The 16,251-nt window shown below is 50.9% G+C and overlaps 1 protein-coding gene across 8 annotated transcripts in view; it reads left to right on the top strand.

The window, feature by feature from the left end:
• MYLK (myosin light chain kinase) overlaps positions 1-16,251 on the top strand; it is a 270,323-nt gene that overhangs the window by 230,631 nt on the left and 23,441 nt on the right. For all 8 annotated transcript variants that reach the window (XM_029214527.1, XM_029214523.1, XM_029214524.1 and 5 more), the window contains 5 exons: positions 167-469; positions 8,084-8,116; positions 8,214-8,307; positions 9,623-9,826; positions 15,731-15,948. In XM_029214527.1, coding sequence (XP_029070360.1) covers positions 167-469; positions 8,084-8,116; positions 8,214-8,307; positions 9,623-9,826; positions 15,731-15,948 — 852 coding nt within the window. The remainder of the gene's footprint in view (positions 1-166; positions 470-8,083; positions 8,117-8,213; positions 8,308-9,622; positions 9,827-15,730; positions 15,949-16,251) is intronic.

The following is a 16,251-nucleotide window of genomic DNA, read 5'->3' as shown; positions in this document are numbered from 1 at the left end:
GGCAGGTGTGTACCTAGGTGTGGCCGTGTGGATGAGGGAAGGAGAGCCAGGACCAGGGATCGCAGCTCCTGTTCTCCAGGCCTCTCCCTCATGACAGAGCCAATTAAAGAACTTCTCTCCCTGCAGTCCTGCAGAGTTGGGTGATGTTGTGCTTCTCTCTCCCCAGACAAGCCGGACCCCCCGGCCGGCACGCCTTGTGCCTCTGACATTCGCAGCTCCTCGCTCACCCTGTCCTGGTACGGCTCCTCGTACGATGGGGGCAGCGCCGTACAGTCCTACAGCGTCGAGATCTGGGACTCGGCGGACAAGAAGTGGAAGGAACTAGCCACATGCCGCAGCACCTCTTTTAACATCCACGACTTGCTGCCCGACCGAGAGTATAAATTCCGTGTGCGCGCAATCAACGTCTACGGAACCAGTGAGCCGAGCCAGGAGTCTGAACTCACAGCGGTGGGAGAGAAACCTGAGGGTAGGCTGCCTTCCTTTCATCACTGGCTTGCGATAAATGTGCATGACTTACCTTGTGTGTATAGAAGGCTGAACTGAGATGGGTACAAGGGAACTGACAAGACATCACTGATGGCTGGCAGAGTCTTTTGGGATCTTGATTTCCAATGTTGTGATGCTGATCCATACTCTAAAAGAGGTACCTACGATCCTTCAAAAAATATTGACCCACTGGGTTTGGTACATTCCCAGCAGGGGTGGCGACGTGTTAATCAGAAGCACAGCCCTGGGAAGCGGGAGCTCAGGTAGACCTACAGTTTCGACGTCTTGCCCTCCCCACTCATCCAGCTCCCTCCTCTCTTGCACTCATATTTGAGGGCGAACTCAGTGTCAGGGAAGACTGATAAGATTGGGAGCGTAGACTCTGACAAGGAGGACAGCTAACTATAATGAGACGGGCTGCATCCTATTAGACCAGCATAAACAAATTGCGGAGACATAGCGGAAGGCATGAATGATTTTGCCATGAAGGTTGGGAAAGACTTCCTAGACGTAATACTTATGCTGAGTCTTGGGAAAAGGAATAGGATTCCAAGAGGTAGGGCAGATTGGGAGAGGCATTCCTCGCAGAGGAAACAGCGAGAGCAAAGGTACAGCAAAGTGGTAGAAATGCATGGCATTTTGAGACTCTTGTGTGTGGCCAGGGCATATGCTGTGTGAGATAGAACAGGAGGAAGCAACACAAAAAGGACAGTGTGGGTAAAATTGTGAGTTCGTCAAAGGTTTTCAGGCAGGGGCTTGATGCAATTAGATCTGTTTTTTCAGAAAGAGAGTTAGAGGAAGAATAGACCTTTGGAACTCAAGGGGTGGTCTGGACCACTAGTCTTGGGATCCTGGGAGCCTGTTAGAAATGCAGACTCTCTGCCCCCCACTTCCCTAGTCCCTTCTGAACCTTCATTTTAACATTATCCACCCTCACCCCCCATGGATTCATATACACTTGAAAGTTCGAGAAGCACTGAAGTGGACTAGGGGGATGAGATTGAGTCAGTGAAATACCGGTTGAGGCTCTGTGGTGTAGTCCGGGAGAAGTATAGTAAGGGCTCCTTAGGAGGTGGAATTGACCATTCCTGATGACTTCTGGGGCAGAGAATTCAAGGGAAAAGTTAGAAGAGTCTAAGATTACTCCCAGGTCCCAGCTTGGGTAACTAAAGACAAGTTCAAGAGCCATTTAGAGGTTGATTATTATGATTCATGGTGGCTAACATATATTAAACACTTGCTGTATGCTAACCATACATTAAGCACTTTACGTGCATTATGTCATGCATCTAACTCAACGAAGTAGATACTGTTATTACCCCCATTTTACAGATAGGGGAACTGAGGTTTAGAGGGGTGAAACTAGTTGCCCAAGGTCACAGAGCTTGGAAATGGTGTGTTGAAGCTTGAACTCAGAGCTGTCTGACCCTGAGCCTGAGCTCCGTTGGTTAAACTAATGGAGGAGGCCAGGCTGCCTCCCAGTGACTTGGAGGTTAGATAGCAGGGAGTCCCAGAGAAGGTGGAAGTTCTGGTTTCAGTCCTGTTGAGTTGAGGTGTCTGAGGGATATCCATGGGGAGGTGTCTTCAGACTGCTGGATGGTTGAATCCAGAGCTCAGGAGAAAGGTTTAAGCTCGAGCTACAGGTTTGGGGGTGTGGGGCCTTCACTATTTAATTGGTAATTGAAGCCATGGGCATCAGTAAGTTCATGGAGAGGGGGGTAAAGAAAGTCTACACTGATACAGAAATGAAGGAGCCTGCACGACCAGGAGAAAGGACTGAGAGGGGAGAGAACCAAGGGGAGGCTGGAGCTGTGTTGCAGAAACATGGAAGCAGCGAGTGGCAAAGAGGAAAGAGATGAGGATGCAAGATCTTTGGATTCAGCCCTTTGATAAGCCGTGGTCTTTGAGAGCAAAGTCCATAGTGTTTCCACAGGGTGGAAAATGGTTGGCCTGGGGCTAAGGAATAAATGGAAGAAGGAGAGGCCAGGAGTATGGAATGTTACTTCAAGAAGTTTCATGTGAAGAGAAGAAAATGAGTGCTGTGAATTTAAGATGGAGGCAAAGTTGGGGGCAGGGAGGAAGGTGGAGGGAAAACAAGTGAAAGACTTCTAGGAGAAGAGAGAGCTGTAAGATGTGAGGTAGAGAGAAGACTAAAGGACCAGGAGCTGGACAGGGCACAGGTCCTGAAATTACCATATAGCCAGAGGCATCATACGTATGGAAACTGTCATTACAGTTTGATACCCCTCTTTAGTTTCAAAATTTAGGCATAAAACAGATAGTAAGCTTTACTTTCAAATTAAATGAGGGCTCCAGAAAGAAAGTTTGGAGGTTGCCAGTGGAAAACACACCAAATTTATAATTTTGCCTGTGCAGCCCTGTCTTGGGGGCCTTTGCCCAGTGAGCCCTAGAGATCCCCAGAGGGCAGGTCTCTCTGAGAGCCACAGTGTGCTGTGGCGGCGTGGATCGTGGAGCCCGGCCCGAGAGAGCCCTGCCGGACCTCTTTGCAGTTTCATGGGGCTCCTGCCCACTAGCCGCTCACAAATGTCTTCTGGGAGAAACAGTAACAAAACTGCCATCGGCCGCCCTTTGACATCCCCCTTTGACATGAGCAGAATGGGAAGCAGACTGGTTAGAGTGGGCGTGCCAGGAGAGGCAGCCAGGTTCCAGTCTGCACGTTTTTAGCATATTACTTTGTCCAAGAAGATGACTCCCAACTCCTTAGAAAAGTGATGGAAAAGGGGTAACGTGGCAGTGAGATGTGCATTAGCCGGAAGGGAAAACTTCCAGGTCTTTTAGGGCATGTACCAGGAGAGACTGTAGAATACCTGTTGAGCCCCACACAGAGGACCAGAGGCCACAGGAGCTGCGCGTGTGGCTCTTTGGAGGCCAGGACAGCAGCTTCCAGGGCTGTGAGGACGGTCTGTGGGGAGGAGGGGCTGGGACCACTTGGGTCCAGGCAGGTGGCCTCTCCCTTCTTGCCTGAGGCCAGCTGAACCCCCTTCTGTGGTCCTCAGATTCTCTTCCTGGGGCCCATCCTGACTGGGAGCAGACAAAGGGAAATGTTGAAATTGCCTGTAATCCAGAGGAGGGGTCCAGGCCACCCAGGGCTTCCAGGCTGGAAAATGCTCCCACCCCCAGGTCCAGCTGGCTTGTCCCTGATGGGAGGGGGAAGGGGCAGAACAGCACAGAACATCCTCTGAGGGGCAGAGGATGAAGGGGGGAATGGGAGGGTGAGGGTAAGCGGGTGTGGCTTCCAAGTGAAGCTCTCTGTGGACGGCTCAGAAGCCTGTCAGTTATAGCCTGGGTTGATCATCTCTCTCCTCTTTAAAAGTGCAATGGCTCTCAGAGAAGTGGAGGGTGTGTGTGTGTGTGCACATGTGTAGAAGGGGGATGTGATTATAGTAGATCATTTCTGTGAGCCCGTGGGGTCTGGTGGTCATAAAAAGGCAGTGCCAATTGACCCTCCCCCCTCTAAGCACAGCTAATGTTGGCTCTCACCTTCCCACCGCTACCACGGCCCCTCCAGCCTCTGCCTCAGCAACTTCAGTTTTGGGCTTCATCCGGACCTCTCAGTTCCATCCCCGCCCTCACTCTGCATTCACTCAGTGTGTCCGGTGCCCCTCCTGTGTTCCAGGTGCTGCAGGGGCGCTAGGGATACGGTGGAAGACACAGCATAGCATGTAGGTCTCCACCCAGCTCTGTGGCCTCCTTATGCCAGAGCCCCCCACCCCCCTCAGACTAGGACCCATAACCTGACAGCTCCCCTCCTCGTCTTCCCAAACCTGAGTAAACGAGCACCTCCCCTTCCCCCTCCCACCCAACGCAGCAGCTCTCTCCCATCCCAACCAGGTCTGGATCTCCACTCCCACCATACTCAACTCTAACTCTGAAATCCGCTCCGTCCTTGCTCCTAATCCTAATTTGTTCTAGTCTGTATAGTTGTTAGCAAACAGCTGTGATAGAGGCTGCTTGCAGAGTAGGGTAGAGATGCAGAGCCCCCAGAGAAGCAGCGGAAATCAACCGCTCACCCTGAGCTGGCGCGGGCGCCCTCTAGTGCCCGCTGGGCGCCCAGCAGCCCTCCGCCGTGCAAAGGGACCGCTCTGTCCAGGGAGCCGGCTAGACACGTGCCACGTGAGGGCCAGAGCGCTCAGCCGGCCCTCCCCGAAACACCACTTCAGGGGGATGGTGTCATCTGCCTGCAGAAATATCTTGGAGCCATCTTCCAAATAGTTCTTCCACTTAGCTCTTGGATCTCACAGCTCTTTCTGAGTGGATTTTTAAAAAAGTATCTCGTTGAAGTCCCTTCTACTGCAGTTTAGCTCCTTCCTGAACGGAAATATGGACACCACGTGGCCACCTCTCTCATTACTACCCCTTTATGCTCAGAGAGCTTGGCTAATTGAATTGTGGTCTTTCCCCCACGCCTCTGGGGTTCCTCCTCTCATGGCCCTTTCCCTTCCAAATAGAGTGGAGACAGGATGAGAAGGAAAAGGAGGAAGGGAAATGTCTCAGCCTGGAGCCTTGGTCCGAGTTCCACACAGAGGAAGGGTTGCTGTGTAACAGTGAGCCAGAGGCCGGGGCCTGGGTTCCCTGAGATTGAGCTGGACCCCACAGCCCTGGTACCGGGAAAGCACGCTGCATCTTGACTGCTAAGGAGAGAGGCAGGAGTTGAGGGTAGGTGTGGTATTTGAGAGGAGGGCAAGAAGGCTAGCTCCATCTCTAACTGGTGTCAGAGAGATGGGGAGAGGCCAGTTCTAGAACTGCATGCCCTTTCAGGGCCACCTGGAAGATGCCTCTGGGAAACAGGTCATTGGAAAGCCCCTCATGGGCTCACAGCGCTGCTTCTGTTCCTTCACGAGGAGAGGACAGACGGTTCCTCCTAGAGATTCCAGGCCAGGAGAGCCTGTCTCTCTGTACTCTCTCATCCTGTTGCTCATTCTACACCAGGATATGTGGCATGGGGACAAAAAGGTCAGGAGAGGTCAAACCACTGTCTCAGCTAGGGCACCACAGATCAGGACGATGGGGCCTCCCTGCCACTAAATGTGGGTATTATCATTAATGTTTTGTCTCTAAGGCCCCATCCAGTCACTGGCATCCACAAGTGCTCAGTTAGTGATTGTTGAATTGACTTGAATCTCTTGCTTTCCTTAAATCCCCGTCTGAAATACCATTGTTGAACTAACCTAAACATCTCTTGAACCTATTTATCGTTCTTACGGTGGCTCTTGAGATGTGATTTCCAGATGCCTGCAGCCTCCCTCCTATGTGAGGTATAACGCTAAATTGTTCTCCCACGTTATAGTGTTCATTAGTTGGTGAAAGTTCGTAACCCTAATCTCACCCTTGGCTATTGTGATTTTTTTGTTTTTTATCATGTCTGCTTTAGGCTTCTTTCCCAACCAGAGAGGCCTAACCTTTTCTGATCGTCTTCACATGGCAGCTCTTCCTTTCAATGGCCCACGCCTCCTCCAGCTCCACTGAGACTTTCTCAGTGCCAACAGCCAGGGTTCTAGGATCACATGACCCCAGGCTCTACCAAGGGCAGAGTAATAATACCTGTTTGCAGCCGGTGCACACGTCCCCAGTGACAGCATTCTGTTGGCCAGAGCAGCTGGTTGAGGAATGGGGCTCCCACTTTTGGTTCTAACTAGATACCCTAGGGCTTGTCATGCTGAAAGTCTGAATGATTCAGTTCTCCCTGAACACATGACTCCATTACTACCTTCCAGGTGTGTTGCTCTCAAGTACATTTTGGTCATGTGTGAATTTGACAGTGTCACTGTCAACTCTTAAATCTGTGATTTAGAAGACTTGATCAGTTATACTCACATCCGGACAGTATCTGTGAACCCCACCACTAATCTGAGAGTCCGCATCCACCTTATCCTTTTTTTATTTTTCCATGGCATTTTCCTTTCTGTGACAAATATTCCTCCCAATCCCACTTGTGTTGGTTTTTTAAAATTAAACTTCATCAACAGCATTTTAAGGACTCTAAACAAATCATAGCCTCTCTTGTTCCCGGTCACATGCTTATAAACTCTGTCAAAACTCTTTTCCAGCAATGGGTACTTATCTTGCATGGGAACTGTGTGACTTCTCTCAGATTGCCTGCTTAGGTTTCAGTAATTTGTTCTGCCCTCAGCCTAACAGAGAGGCTCACTGTCCACAGCTTCAAGCTGAACCTGGTCCCCGACCCACACCTTCACCGCCACCATTCCACTTGCGAAGCACACAGAGCTGGGCCCGCTCCCACACAAGCCCTCCTTTCTGGGCAGTGTCTGACCAACCCCTCGGCCCCGTCTGCTCTGGCCTTCCTTCCATCTGCCGTCCCTTTCCTGTCCTCAGCCTTGCTCTGCTGGGAGCTTCAGCAAGTCACACCCTTTCCCCCAGTTGTTCACACACACAAACACACACACACTTTAGAAATCCTTGGCCTCCCTCTCTGGCTTCCTCAGGTCTTTCTACCTCTTCAGGAAGCCTCCCTTGGTTCCCTCTGTCAGACGGGACACAGCCCACATCTTGGCTGAGCAGCACCTAGCACATCACAAAGCATGGCATCCAGGGCTAGCCAAGGACCCGAGAAACCACCGAGAAATACAGTGCTTTCCTTTTACAGATGAGGAAACTGAGGTCCAGGAAGGGAAGGGCACTTGGCTAAGGTCAAGAAGCCACAGTGGCTCTTTAGGGACTAATTATACCAAAGCAAAGGAAAGCCTGGACTTCTGAAGTGGGTGTATTCCTCTGGCCACCAGCCTGTCCCCTCATGACCCCCCATCCATGACTGAAACATCTGTGTGAACGGCCAGTGTGGGATGCTCATGTCCCTCCTTGCCATACCCATAAACACCCGCTGGCTTCCTGCATGACGTCACCCACCTCCTCGCTGTGTTCCATCATTTCCGTTAAGACACAACTCAAGGGCTCCTTCTTCCTAGACTAATTGCTCTGACTTTATACTTGCCCCACTTTTGTCACCTTCCTCCATTGTCTACTCAGTTTGTACTGCGATATCACGTGCTTGATTATATAACACTCGTAATGGATATTTCAAGGATATGTGTTTTTGCCTCTCCAGCGAAATTATATATAAGCTCCAAGAAAGGAGGAGAGATCATGCCATCTGTATTTTGTTTTGTACACCCATGATCACTGGCAAAATAACTGGCACCTAGCTGGAATTCCAGAAAAAGTTCTCAGCAAATGGATAAATGGATTTGACACTAGTAGCAATTATAAGTTGCCGACTTTTGAGCCAGAGCAGAAAGGGACTGTCGTAGTTGTGTGTAGGTTCTGAAAGTCAGAGAGACTAGAAAAGATGTGAAGAAGGGCATGTCTAGGGGACCTCAAGGCTAGAGGGGAGTGGATGGAGGGGAGAGCTGGCAGAGGAGGGGCTGGGTGGGCGCCAGCGCCTGCCGGTGTATACGTGGCCCTGTTGCAGCGTGGAGCCACTGACCCCGTGGTGGTGCCCAGAGCTCTGGGCTTGGTGGTCCTGTGCCTGGGCAGGCTGAAGTCTGACAGGGCCCCCGGCATGCTTTGCTCTCGGTGGGCCTTCGTTACTAATCACCCACGCCCTGTCTCCCCCCAGAGCCGAAGGATGAAGTGGAGGTGTCAGATGATGGTGAGTGCTGGCCTCCGTCCTCGGGAAGACTCGAGGGGTGGAGGGGGGTGGGCAAGGGGTCTGATGGCTCACACTCACCCCGACCCCCACCCTGCAGACGAAAAGGAGCCCGAGGTCGATTATCGGACCGTCGTGGTCAATACTGGCCAGAAAGTGTCTGACTTCTACGACATCGAAGAGAGACTAGGATCGTAAGTGGAGTGGGAGGCACCCTTCCGGAGCCCAGGGTGAGGGTGGCGCAGGCCCCGAGGTTAAGTTCCCTGGTTCCTCTTCCTGTCCTTCCCTGGGTTCTGCCAACTCCCCAGACTGAGGTTCCTGCAGAACCGGGAGGGCTTGACCTGTTGGCACCCGTGAAAGCATCACCCGGCCAGGGCTCTCTTAGGAGCTGCTGTGCCCCGGGATCCCTCCGCAAGCTTGAGCAGGCCCGTCCTCCTCTGCAATCCACCCCTCACATAGGACATAACCCAGAGCAGCGGGTCTGGCCCGGCCCGTCCTTAGGATCCCTTCCCTTTGATCCGCGCTCGCCATTCAGCAGTTCTAGCTCTAGTGCTTCAGGAGAACGCGCCCCCTTGACATGCATCTCCTGTCATCACCCCTCGCTTTGTGAACTCAGGCCACAGTCTCTGCTCAGGCTCTTCCCTGGGCTGCGGAGACACCAGTGGACTCAGACCACAACCCTGGGCCCTCCGCACAGCCAGGCTGTGCCCACCAGCAGCGGCACCCAGGGCTGCCTGTCGCCCACTGACTATCCCTGGAGGAGGAGGGGAGGTGGAAGAGAGAGGGATGGGGCTCAGCTCTTTATTTCCGGAGGGTTTCTGTCCAGTAAAGGAGTGACACCAACCTCATCGCAGTCCTGAAGAACGAGGACCCTGCTCCGGGGCGGGAGTGGTGTCAGCGTAATGCCACCACTGCCATCCCTACAGTGGGAAGCAGGGGCCTTGCTAGGCTGTCTCCAGGGCCCCGGTACTGGAAAGGCGTGGAAGGAAGGCAACCACTCAGAAATTCTCGGTACCTGGGGAGGACTTCCCCAACCTGACATCACGGGTCCTTTCGTGGGGGAAAGGGAAAGAAGTCTGTCGCCAAGATTGAGGCCTCAGCCCAAGGAGATGACAGTCCTAAAAGAACAGCAAGACTGGACAGGGTTAGGGCAGGGTTGGGGGCCAGGCCCGGGCTGACATTGACAAGTGATGGAGAGTAGGTTTGTCAGCATCAGCAGTGCGCTTCACTGACCTAGAGCAGGGAGTGGCAAACTTTTTCTGTAAAGGGCCAGATAATGGATATTTAGGGTTTGTGGGCCATTTGGTTTATGCTGCAATGACTGCTCTGCTACTGAAACCCAGAAGCAGCCACAGACAATCTGGGCACAAATGGGCATGGCTGTTTTCCAGTAAAACTTTATTTAGAAAAAGAGGGAGGCCAGATGGGTCCCACGGTCCATCACTTGCCAATCCCAGGTCAGTGGAAAGCTGGGCTAAATTGCTTTCTCTCTCCTCCTTTCATTCACAGTGGGAAATTTGGACAGGTCTTTCGACTTGTAGAAAAGAAAACTGGAAAAATCTGGGCAGGGAAATTCTTCAAGGCATATTCAGCAAAAGAGAAGGAGAACATCCGGCAGGAGATCAGCATCATGAACTGCCTCCACCACCCCAAGCTGGTCCAGTGTGTGGATGCCTTCGAAGAGAAGGCCAACATCGTCATGGTCCTGGAAATGTGAGTGTCCCGCCGCGGGACGGCCCAGGCGCCATGGGCCTGGGATCCCCTTGTGTGACTCCCCCGCTGTCCCGCCACCACCCTCCGCCCCAAGATGGAGAGCACTGTGGGCCAGGGTGTGATGTGCACGGCACTCGGCAGCCCGTATGGCCGGGTGCTAACCACTAGGGACAGTCCGTCTGTGCATGATGCTGGCCCTGACCCACTGCCCACCAGCCCCCTCTGCTCATCTCCAGAACACACTGGCAGGTCTTTGAGGACCCCTGCCCCCTTCTCACCCTCACCTCCCTGTGAAAGGCTCAGGGCTATCCCTCGGTTCCTTGGTTTCATTCAGGGCATTCTGACCTAGAGGTGGCTTTAGAGCAGAAGAGGGGGGACAGGGCAGCGTCCCAACCGGCCTGTGAGAGAGAAGGGGGCCCAGGGCTGGGAGCTCAGAATTCAGGAGTGTAAGCCTCGCTCCCGTCCTCCTGCTCTGCTCTGTGTGCCCCTGGTCCACGCTGGTTTGTTCTCTCTTGACCTCTCACTCACCAAAGAGTAGTGCTTTCTGAGCTGGGCTGTACAGAGGCAGGGGGAGGACCAGATGACGTCCAGCCAAGGCTTTCCTGGACTCCATTGTTTCTTCGAGTCCCAGTCCTCCACCCCTCTCCCCTCTGAGTGCTGGTCTGCATGTGCACAAACACACACACACACACACAAACAAACATACACACACACACAAACACACACACACACACATACAAACATACTGGAGTCAGTAAGCCAGACATGCTCCGTAGTGTGGTTTTTTTTTGTTTTTTTTTGTTTTGCGATACACTGGCCTCTCACTTTTGTGGCCTCTCCCGTTGCGGAGCACAGGCTCCGGACACGCAGGCTCAGCAGCCATGGCTCACGGGCCCAGCCGCTCCACAGCATGTGGGATCTTCCCGGACCGGGGCACGAACCCACGTCCCCTCCATCGGCAGGTGGACTCTCAACTGCTGCCCCACCAGGGAAGCCCAATATGTATTTTTTAGTCATTTCTTTTCCTTTTTTAATCTGAATTTTAAAAGTATATGATACAATCATATCAAAAAATATAAGAGAATACACAATGAGAAGTCCCATTCCTACCCCTGTCTCCCGTCTACCCTGTTCCTACCCTGCCTCAGCACCACTGGTAACCAATTTTGTTGGTTTTGTCTGTGTCCTTCCAAAGTTTCTTTATGAAAATGCAAGCATATATTATTTATATATATTATTCATATTCATATATGTATATATATATAATGTATGTATGTATGTATATATACACATACTTCCCACCTTTTAACCCAAAGACAAGTTTCACTCAATATTCTATACTTGGCTTCTTTCCATTTAACAGTGTATCTTGGAGAGAGGCCCACATCAGTAGCCAGGGGGCTTCCTCACTCTCCCTGCTCCCTGGGATCTCAGTGCACGCATAGACCACAGGTTATTCGTCTTCTTTTGATAGGGTTTTGGATGGTTTCCAGGCTTTGGCTTTTGCAAAAAGGCAGTGTTTATAACCTTGTACATACAGCTTTACACTCATGCCTGTGTACATCTGTAGGGTAAACTCCCAGAAGTGTGGGAGTGCTGGATCAAAGGGGATTTGAAAGCTTTAGCAGTACTCTGAAAGTGCCTGCAGCATCCTTGAACTGCTCATCCCGAGCTTCAGGGATCTCAGTCCTTCGGAGAGGACTCTGTCAACATCTCGGTGTTCTTTCCGGGGAACGGTGAAGCCAGTGAGGCATCCCCAGTTTGAGAAGTGACTCCCCTCACTCCGTGAACCTTTGCTGTGTTTCCTTTCTGTTTGTGTTCCTCAGGAAAGGCAGTCGTGGTTAAGAGACAGACTTGAGTCTGAGAAACCTCACTTCAGTCCCTGCTCTGCCTCTTGCTGACGACCTTGAATAAGTTGCCCAACTGTGCCGATCATTAGTTTTATTATCTGTAAAAGGAGGTTATAAACCATCTCGTGTACAATGTGGGGATTAGATGGAATACCATGTGTTAGGCACAGACTGTATAATTGCGAGTTATTCCTAGAGTATGATGCATTGACTTTTTCTGTATCCTGGTCTTTTTTCCACTTAAAATTATTCTGTGAGCACTTTAACACCCAACTGGTTGTGTGGAACAAGTCCTACTATTCAGGAAACCTGGGGTCAGCTTCTATTACTGTCGAGCTGTGATTTTGTAATTATTAAATCCTTTCAGCGAGGAGAGATATTTGGATTAGACTCCTTTTTGGTTCTAAAATTCTGCAGTTCTGTGGAACTTTTACACAGATTCAAAGAAAATCTTCCTTCGTCTCCTAGAATCAGTTTTCAGCCCCGAATTCAAACTTCCCTCCCCACTTCTAGGAAAGATTTAGCCCATGTCCATGGCCTCACTCATTACACCCTCACAATAGCCCTGTGGGCTGCAGCCTTTCACATTTATTGTAGAACAGGTTGCTTGGTCCAGGCAGCGTGGGCGTGTGGGGACATGTGAAGAAATGTCTTATCTTTGGAAGTTAAACCTTGAGCAAGCTCGTGAGAAGGTGCAGGAGCGGGTAGGAGGCAGCCAAGCCTGGGTGAGGCTGGGCAGCAGAACCAGTGGGCAGAATACCATACTTAGCTTGGAATTGGGAGTTGGCAAGCTGGATGGAAAATGTTGGGAGGAAACGTACGAGGGCTTCAGCTGGTCTGGCTTTCATCCCTCCACCCCACGCCTCCCCCGTGGACAGGAGTGAGTCTTACATTCACAGATGCCAGATGATTCTCCTGCACTTGGGGTAAGGAGCTTGCCCCTTGATAGGAACTCGACCAAAGAAGAAGGAGCAGATTCATACTCAATCTGTACTTCCCTTCCAGCTTAAACAGACCTGGCCACTGAGAAGGCAAAGGTTGGCTTTCAGCAGTACGATTTGCTCTTCTCCTTGTTCGGTGGAGAAACTGAGATTAAGAGAAGGACAATCCCTGGTGATACAGAAAACTGAAAATGTATTGCAGGGCCCCAGCCTTCAGATCAGCCGCCTCAGATACAGTGAGAGACCAGAATTAATGTGTCTTCAGCCTTTCTGACCTCCGATTATGAGACAAGCCCCTATCGTTGTAGCAGTGTTGCTCTGATACAGGAGTTCCTTCAGGCTCCGGGCCTGGAGTCAGGGCTGGTCCTTTTGGGACATTCCAAGGGCTGGTGGGCCCCTGAGCACTGAAGCAGATGTGCAGCTTAAGCTGAGTCATCCATCCATTGCCCATCTCACCTTCATGCTGCCATTGGCAAAACTGATCAAAGAATAAGCAGCTAGCTGCCATGAGACAAGGAGGAGAGGGTCTGGGTTTGGAGCCCCATGAAGTGTCATCCTTCTGGCTGCCAGTGAGCGCTGGCCAATGTCTACAGTTGGGGGATAAATTTGATCCCTTGGAATAAGGTAGGTTTTCTTTCATTCATTCACTCACTCATCACTGTTAATTTATTAAGCACACATTTCCTCCGCCCAGTCTTGGCCCATGGCTTTATCCCATCTCTGTGGGTGGCAGCTTCTTTCCACCCACAGTCTTGAGCGTTTTGAAAAGAAACCTATATAGAACTGTTTATGTAACCCCTTCCATCCTTGAAAATGGACCACAAGGACAGTTTTCAAAATACATCAACTAAATTTGAATAGGTTTGAACCTATATTTGCACCTCTACTGAATAGGTTACCTCTAGAAATGCAGCAGTAATTATCTCCACGGCTCAGATTTCCACCACTCATTGCCTCAGACGTTCCCAAGGACACTGCAAAAAATGGTTTCTTGCTTTTTCAGAATATTTTAAATTTAAAACCAAACATTTTGGGGTACCTTGTCTGTGCCAGATATTGCCAGGTAAAAACAAGGATCTAGAGATGAGCCGTACCTTTTCCAGACATGTTCACAAACAACTTTAAGACAAGGCAGACTTGATGGGGAAAGTGCAGAGATGAGAGTGTGGGAACCCAGGGAGGGAAAGATCATATGGTGAAATTGGGAGTGATTTCTCGGAGGACATGAATTTCAGCTGGCTTCCCAGGGGTGGTAACTGAGTAAGCCAATATTTCTCAAACTTGTCTGATTTTAACAATGACCTGGGGTACTCATTAAAAATATGGATCACAACCCTTCCAAGATTTTCTAAATCAGAATCTTCAGGGGAGAAGCTTGGGAGTCTGTATTTTCAACAAGAGCCCCCACTGGTTCTTTAAAAAGGAAAAAAAAAAAAAAGATAATTAACTTTATTGAGCACTTACTATGTGCCAGGCACTTTTCTAAGCACTTTACCTGTATTAATTCACTCAATCTTCACAGCAACCCTGTGAGATAGTGCTGTTTTTATCTGCATCTTACAGATGAGGAAATTGGGGCTCAGAGATGTTAAGAATGGCCTGAAACCTAGGAACCTAAGAACGGAGATTAGAGTTTGACCTAGAGCCTGGGTGGAGGGCAACAGAAATGAAGGGCTTGAGGACAGAGGCACCACCTGCTGGCCACACAAGGACGTCCTTCTCGGTTGGTTCTAAAGCATTGGTTCCAGCGCCCCCCCAGCGGCCACTGGCACAGACTGACCTTTACCCGCTCAGCCCTCCCAGAAGTCTTTGTCCTGTGGTGATGGAGACCCACAGAGGCTTCCGTGTGCTGGGCCCCATGGTGTGTCCTTGTCTGTCTCTCCCTCAGGGGTCAGTAACAAGATCCACTTGGCCCGCAGCAGGTTGTCAGATGAAAATTAATATGTGCTGAGCACCCACTGTGTGTCAGGCATGATGCTTTACAAAAGTTCCTTCATTCCTAACTACTGCGATGTAGGGACAGATGAGGAAACTGGGGCTCAGAAAGATTAAGTAACTTGCCCAAGCCACAGAGACAGGATTCAAACTCAGCTCTTTCCCATCTTTGTGATGACTCCCTTAGAAGAGGGAAGCCCCTTGGAAGAGGACAGGCTCAGAAGGAAGCCCACTCAACCTTGTTCAGCTGGTGGATCCACAGGCCATTGTAAAGAAAGAACTTACTGATGTCTGGATGCCGCATAAGTTACCAAGGGGATGCTTTAAGGTTTCTGAGCAGCGAGCAAGGAAGGTGGGTTTGGAAGGCTGGGAGAGGGGAACAGAGAGGCCCCATGTGACTCAGCATTTGCACTGAAGGGAAATATGCTGGCTGGCCAATCCTTAGAAAAGACGCCCACTGCAGGCCCCAGAACCACCATGGCCAGGATCCAAAGTCTATCCGGGCAGGAAGGATGTACTACACTCCCAGCCTGGGCCAGGGAGCAGGGGAGGCAAGTTAGTTATGGCTGGAAGGAGTAAACTGATGTTATAGGCCTAGCCAGAGGAAGCAAATCGATTACAACTGTAAGTATAATAGGTTACAGCCAATGCCTTTTACAAAATGTGCTGATGCTCCGTATTATTGAAGACACTTTTCTGTTTCTGGCTATGCAAAACAAATGCTTATGGGTACTGTGAGTTTTTAAACTTCAATTCTTTATGACTAAAAGACATGGCTGGAGAACAGGATAATCCCTTACATCTATAGTCATTTGGGGGAAAGAGTTTGTCTGGAAGTTACCCTTTTTGCTTAGGAGATCATTCTAGATCTCTCAGTTCATGGCCACCTCTGAGACTGCCTAGGAGATGCTTCCCTGAACCCCTCCAAAGCTTAGTGGGCACAGGCAGGGTCCCCCAAGCAGGAAACCAGGAGGACCGGGCCATCCTCACACAGTGGAAGACTGGGACTGACATAACGGGGCAGTGGTCTGGGACTCAGGAAGCTGCAGAAAATGCCTGGCACCCCCATACACTGGGCTTTCCTGGCCATGACCCCTTCCCCCAGCCTGCCCTGGCCAGGCTCCCTGCCAGCCAGGCTGCCTGCTCCTGTGGTCTGAGCACCCTCTCTGTCCCCGCAGCGTGTCCGGGGGTGAGCTGTTCGAGCGCATCATCGATGAGGACTTTGAGCTGACCGAGCGGGAGTGCATCAAGTACATGAGGCAGATCTCGGAGGGGGTGGAGTACATCCACAAGCAGGGCATTGTCCACCTGGACCTCAAGCCCGAGAACATCATGTGTGTCAACAAGACAGGCACCAGGATCAAGCTCATCGACTTCGGTCTGGCCAGGAGGTTGGGTAAGGCCGAGCCACCCCTTCTGTTGTTACCAACACGTCATGGCAGTGGCCGTGGCTGTTTGTGTTCCAGGCACTGTATTAGACACAACAGTATTAGAGGGGATGCCCTGGATTGGAGCTGAGATCACAGACCGTGGAGACTACCCCTCCCACTTACTAGCTGTGGGAGCCTATGTCTCAAATTTCTTATCTGTAAATTGGGGTAACAGTAGGACTCACCTCATAGAGTTGTTATGGGATCACTGAGTTAATATAGGTAGAGGGATAAGAGCAGTGCCTCGCACATAGTAAGCACTTTGTGGG

Source organism: Monodon monoceros, unplaced genomic scaffold (assembly GCF_005190385.1).
Source record: "Monodon monoceros isolate NGI ecotype Baffin Bay Population unplaced genomic scaffold, NGI_Narwhal_1 Super_Scaffold_11, whole genome shotgun sequence".
Lineage (NCBI taxonomy): Eukaryota > Metazoa > Chordata > Mammalia > Artiodactyla > Monodontidae > Monodon > Monodon monoceros.
Note: the sequence above shows the minus strand (reverse complement) of the source record. Positions and strands in the feature narration are given on the sequence as shown.